Source organism: Charadrius vociferus, unplaced genomic scaffold (assembly GCF_000708025.1).
Source record: "Charadrius vociferus isolate BGI_N301 unplaced genomic scaffold, ASM70802v2 scaffold308, whole genome shotgun sequence".
In the NCBI taxonomy this organism is placed as follows: Eukaryota; Metazoa; Chordata; class Aves; order Charadriiformes; family Charadriidae; genus Charadrius; species Charadrius vociferus.
This window is the reverse complement of record NW_009649929.1, coordinates 759588-765587: the sequence shown is the minus strand read 5'-3', so window position 1 is coordinate 765587 and position 6000 is coordinate 759588. Positions and strand designations below refer to the sequence as shown.

Below are 6000 nucleotides of genomic sequence, written 5' to 3'. Positions count from 1 at the left end.
AGCCAGTGGCAGCTCTTCAGGAGTTCCCTGCAGAGTCTCAACAGGTTTCTTGCTGATACAAACAGCTTCATCACAGTTGTGAAGAGCAAGGACTGCTGTAGCCCTTACCAGCTTAGAAATCTAATTCATGATGTCAAGGTACTGTATTTATTGCTTATAAATCTAAAATCTGTGTTTTTTTCTCAGACTGAAACAACTTCTGTCCAGTAAGGTAAAAAGCTTTAAAATCACATGCTTTTTGGGGGAAAAACAATTGCTGACACTTTTTCTTAAAGCTGAGCACAGGTGAGAAAGCAGTGATATTATGAAAGGCTCATTATAGTAGGAAACTTTCTGGTCAACATTGTCATTTAGTAGCCTTGTATGCTTTAAAAATATTACTGATATGAACATGGAAATGCAGGGTGCCAGGGAGATTAGGCAGGAACGTTGGTCAGCAGGTACCCTCTAGGTCTGTATTGCGCCTTATTGACATGGCCGCTGAGTGCAGGCCTTGCGGTTTGCCTGAAGGAAGCAGGCACGTGTGTGGCAAGACAGGCTGTATGGCTCCCGTGTGTGCAGGGATGGGCAGGACCTGCCAGGAGAAGAGGATAAAGCACTTGCAAGGGGGTCTGTGCTTGGAACCACCACTCCAGGATGCACAGACCTGGGCAGCAGTTCTTCAGGGCAGCAAGTTCTGCATTTTACGTGCAGTGGAAAAAAATATTTTCCTTTGTTAATTTCGGGTATCTTGGTTTTCCTTTTAATTATGTACCTCTTTGTTTTACAAGAAAGTAAAAACATGCAGTGAACTTGATGGTTGCTTAAGGCAATCTAAAACCTTTCAAAGATACATTATTGAATGCTATTTGCATGGTCTAAGATTTGTTGTGTTCCCACACACCTAATGTTGATAGATGAACGCATTACCAGTATTCCATTTGGTGCTTACCCTGTTTATTTCATCTTTATTTTTACCTGCTGTGTAAAGATAATTTTCAGTAGATTTTACAAGTTAGTGCTCATGCTTTTCCTTAGTGAGAAAAGCCAGAAAGTGTTCTCCCTCCTACTCCAAATTGCCCTTCCCTCCTGCTGTTGTTTTACAGAAAGAAACAATGATCCTATCTGCTTGTGTTACAGACCAATTTGTCTTGTAGGCAAATTATTATTGATGGCTTCACTTGGAGTATGTCATGATTAACAGAGCTGTTATCTGTGAAAAATTTGTCTCTGTTGTTGATGCTAGAGGTGCTAACAGAACTTAAACTGCTTTTTTTATTCAGAGTAACTCAGACAACTGAATTTCCATCTTTTTATAACTGCTGCACTTTCACTCTGTAGATTCAGTCTGTGAAAAGCTATTGTAGAGTTTTATAGATCAGAAGATTAGAAAGAATCTGATTTTTCTTAAAGTAAAAAAGCAGATAAGAAAAGATCTATTCATTACTCTTGAACATGAACAAACTAGTGCCTTGTGTGAGTCTTCACTTCTTCCCAAGTGAAATGCCAGGAGTGCACTTCTAAAGCGTGCTAAGAACAACTTAGAAACTTAATTTTGTTTTTTTTTTCATTTAAAGAGTAAGGCAGTGATTCTTCAGAGGTGGCAAGCCATGTACTCCTTAATCATCGATGTCGGGGAGAAGTTACGCACTGTCTCCGATCCTGAAACCAGCGATCTTCTCCAGGAGGAGCTCAGCCAGTTACAGCAGAGTTGGGGGCACACCCAGGTGCTGCTGGACAAGGAGAAGATGCACCTCAGCAGCACCCTAGAGGTAGATGATGCCCTCCCCAGGGAGGAGTGGCACCTGCTTCTCTGGCGTTGGGTCTCGAGAGCTTCCCTGCCCCACGGTCCCCAGGGCTGAACTCTGCAGCAACAAGGCAAATGCTGAGCTACTGCTTGCTGCAGAGGGGCTCTGAGGGAAGTCCCTGTCACGTGCCATCAGGGCTTGTGGGAAGGTAAAACTGTAGTCCCCTGGATCTCCAAAGGAAAATGGGGTTGGCATCCATTTGTTGCTACAATGGATGTTTTCCCGCTCTGATTGTTATCATGCTCCCCGAGGCCTGGAGCTCTCTCCTGCTTCAGACTGTGAAGCCTGTGCTAAAATTTAGCTTACAGGGAGTTAGCATGACTTGTTGCTCCTGCTGTTGTTGCACCTCTAATCAGAAGGATAGGTCATATTTATTTCCTTAGAGCAATGAATTTGCTTTCATGGCTAGAAAGCACATAAAATGTCTTAAAATTGAGTACTGTCATCAATACAATCCTCGGCCCAAAAACTATGCTTAAAGCCTCTCAGGTTGGACAGAACAAAATGATCAGAAATGCTCTGTAAGGCAAACTTTAAATACAGGAGAGGGTTCAAGTTCTATAAATTGATGCACCAAATTCTTGTGGCTGGTACTATGTATCGAAGAGAAAATCTAAATAGTCAGAGCACATGATTATTTACTTCTGTGGGTTGAAGAGGCTATTTTGTAGTATATCCATATGGTTCAATATGTCATGAAAAAGTATCTTAACCTTTTATAACTTCCGTGGGTCTCCTTGAGCAGAGTTGGGACTCCTATGAAAAACAAACGAAGGAATTGGAAAGCAGGCTGCGAGAGCTGAAGGAGAAAGTAAAAGATCCACTTCCAGTTGAACATGAAGAGCTCTACAAAGTCAAGGAACACATTAAGGTATTGAACAGCCATATTGTATTTAAATAGATGTAGTCTTTGCACAACACCTGATCCCCTTTCCCTCCTTCAGTTTTCTTTCTTCCCTGTTCTGCAGTGACACTGAATTTCTCTCCTTTACACCATCCTGTTTGCTGCCAATCTGCAAAGTCCAGCTGGTCAAGAAGATTACAACAGTAGTAGTGTTTGGATTTTTTTTTTTCCTGCTTCTGCTCCTTTTCCACAGTTTGAATTTATAAAATAAGCAGTTCCTCAAACAAAAGGGAAAAAAACCTCCCTGGTCTCAGCTCAATTGACTGTTAGTCTAATGGCTGAATCTCCCTTTTTGTTTCCTTTTTTATTGTGGTGTTTTGGGTTGTTTCTTTTTTGTTTGTTTGTTTTTCCTTTTTGTTTTCATTTTGGACAGGGAGCTCCTCAGGCAAGAGACCTTGTAAGTCTGCAAAGCACCATGCACACCTGCGGGATCTGAGCATAATTAAAGAGAAAGAAAATTAAGAGTAAGGGAGTTGCAAAAGCCCTTGCAGCCCATAGTGCACTATGAAAATTAAATGACAAGGAAAGCATTTCCAAGGGATAGGAGACATTTTGTCTGGACTGGTCAGTCTGTCATCATCCTTTTTTGAAGTGAATTGTTGACCTATGTAGTGGGAACAAATAAGCTTATTAATGAGCCAAGGCTTTGAACTCATTATCAGCTGTCTGAAATCTTCTTTGTGAGTGCTGGCTGCCTTTCCCACGGCAGCACTCCTGCTGTAGCTCTGAATTATTTGTGAGATGGCAGCACACAGCTCCTGCCTCTTATTCCAGTAAGAGAAAATCAGCTGCAGAGGCGTCAGGGTCAGACAGTGCCAGTGCAGTTTCTGCTCTTGGGTGTCACAGTATAATAAAGGACTAAAATGGCACGGGTGAGAAGGGACCTCCTTTCCACTCCCTGCATTTCACTCTTATATGGAATAAAGCTGTTTTTCTCTCAGGCCTGGACCTTATATGAGGCTAGTGAAGTCCCATGAAATTCCATCCTTAGCTCCATTAATGCAGGGATTTGACCCTTGTTAAGATGTATAGATGCATGTATCCAGATCTGTAGGCAGTAATTTTTTGTGAGCTCAGGTAAATTTTAGTATCAGCTTGGTTTGTTGTGGTTTTTTTTTTTTTTCCTCCAATGTTGAAGCACATCACAAAAGCCCTGTGAAAATGCTCACAGAGCTTGGACCCAGCACACTTCTCCTGATACACTCACAAATTTTTTACCTTTAAAATGAGACAAATTGGATCCTCTGAAAGAGGTTGTTGGTTTGTTGATTTTTTTTGTTGTTGTTGTTGTTAGATGAGCTACTGACACTTCCCAGCAACCGTCTTGCAAAATGAGACCTAGTACCTCGTGTAGAGTATCAGGTTTCCCAGCTGCATGCAGTGGTGTCTCTGCTTTTTAGGTGACCAGTTTAACACTGATAAGGAAAATGCATAACCTTGTTATAAAGGGAAAGGGGAGTCAGAGGAACAAAGCAGAAGAGAGAGCGTGTTTCTTTGAACGAGCAGTTTAAAAGCTCCACGTTTCTGACAAATCTGATGAAGTGCCTGTGAAACCATTCATTAGAGAAGGGAACCAATTTTTTTTTTTTTTTAGCATTTAAATGAGTAACCTGAAATTGGAACAAATGCAGGTGGAAAGCAACTTGGCCAAAATAATTAAAAAAAAAAAAAAAAAAAAGAAAATCCAAAGAAGTGGGTACATTCCTTCCTGGATGTGAAACACCAAACGCTGCCCTGGAGCATGGGGAGCTGCGGGAGGTCAGGCAGCGTTTCGGCATTTTTGGGTGCAGGGGAGGCTGTTGCTGCACCAGTTAATCAGCAGCAGCTCTGCTCTGGGCTCCAGTGGGCTCCGAGTCAGGCCCTGAGCCAAACACCCGGGGACCCCGTCCAGTCCAGCTGGAGAACGCTGCACAAGCGGCTGCACATTCCCCTCCTCTCCTCCCCCACAGGCCAGGCAGGGGATTAACCAGCAGGTTTGGAAACCAGAGGAGCTTAGTGCCAAGGCTTGTTCTGGGTGTGTTTCCATGCAGGAGCTGGAGCAGTCGCTGGCAGACTGGGCCCGGGACATGAAGGATGCGCGGGACATGAAGGCGTGGCTGGCTTACGGCATCCTCGCCGAGGACATGATGGTGGTCGAGGAGAGAGCTGAACATCTGCACAGGCAGTGGGAAGAGCTCTGCTTGCGAGTAAGTCATCCACCTCCTCTGGGGTTTTATAGAGGGGTATTCACAGGGCCTGGCAGAAAAGGGGGAGAGGGTTAGCAGACAGGACTTCTTTTGGCGTTGGGTCACTTTCGCAGTCTGGGGTGGGGATGGGGCTTCTTGTGGTGCAGCTGACCAGGGCTGGAGTTTATCCTTTGTTTCCCGGACACAGGCTGCTGAGATTTTAATTTTTTTAAAAAACCTCTTTGTAACTAGTGGGTGCCTGAATTGCACAGAGCTCAAATGCAGCTGTTTACTGCAATAGGTGACTTTGTTCCGGGCTGCCGAAGGGAGGGAGGCGGGGAGGGAGGCAGGGATAAACACAGGAACTGCCTGAGGGCATGAAGCAGGGAAAGGAAGGGGGAGGTCTTTGCAATCTGATGTTTAAAAAAAAATGCCAGAAGGGTTGATAAAGAAAACTTAAATGTGTTTAAATACTGACTCTTTGGGTTTAAACACACTATGAACTGAATTGTCTTTTCCGTAGCAGTAAAATGTTGTGAAACATTTGCATTCTTTGTGGCTTGTTGCTATATTACACTTAATTTAGTGCTGCATGTAAAATTGCTGGGGAACATTTACCAGCAAAGTCACATGAACTTGATTCATTAGGTTATTATGGAGTTTGAATGTGTGTTTACTTTGCCCTGTTAACAGGATTGGAAGAAGTAAAATACTTCAAGGTCTTAAGGTACTCTGGATGGCTCTACATGCCAGCAAGCCAAACTCTTGCCTGTCTTTACTCATAAGTCAATAGCTTTTATTTTACAGTTCATAAAGAAGTATTGAAGCGAGTTAGTATTTTGTGTCTGACCTTTACTCAGGCAAAGGTAAAGCAATCTCGGTGGGAATATTACCAGAGTAATGACCCCCCCCCCCCCCCCAAAAAATACAGGCTGTTATTTTTAAATCAAAATGCCTGAACCATTTTCCTAATGGAAATCTGTAGTTAAGCCTATAAATGAGAGAACTTGTTGTTTTTCCTTTTTTGGTGAACTGCTGATGCCTGCTGTTTCAACTGCGGTGGACAGCCCTGAAAATTAAGCTATCTTTTGTATATACCCCGCTACAGTCTATCCAAGTAGTAATTTCCTGTAGTAATTTAAGT

The 6000-nt window shown here is 43.0% G+C and overlaps 1 protein-coding gene across 1 annotated transcript in view; it reads left to right on the top strand.

Moving 5' to 3' along the window:
• Positions 1 to 6000, top strand: part of SYNE2 (spectrin repeat containing, nuclear envelope 2) — a 178975-nt gene that overhangs the window by 139768 nt on the left and 33207 nt on the right. The window contains 4 exon segments of the mRNA XM_009891211.1: positions 3 to 138; positions 1557 to 1751; positions 2533 to 2658; positions 4722 to 4877. Of these exon segments, the coding sequence (XP_009889513.1) occupies positions 3 to 138; positions 1557 to 1751; positions 2533 to 2658; positions 4722 to 4877 (613 nt within the window).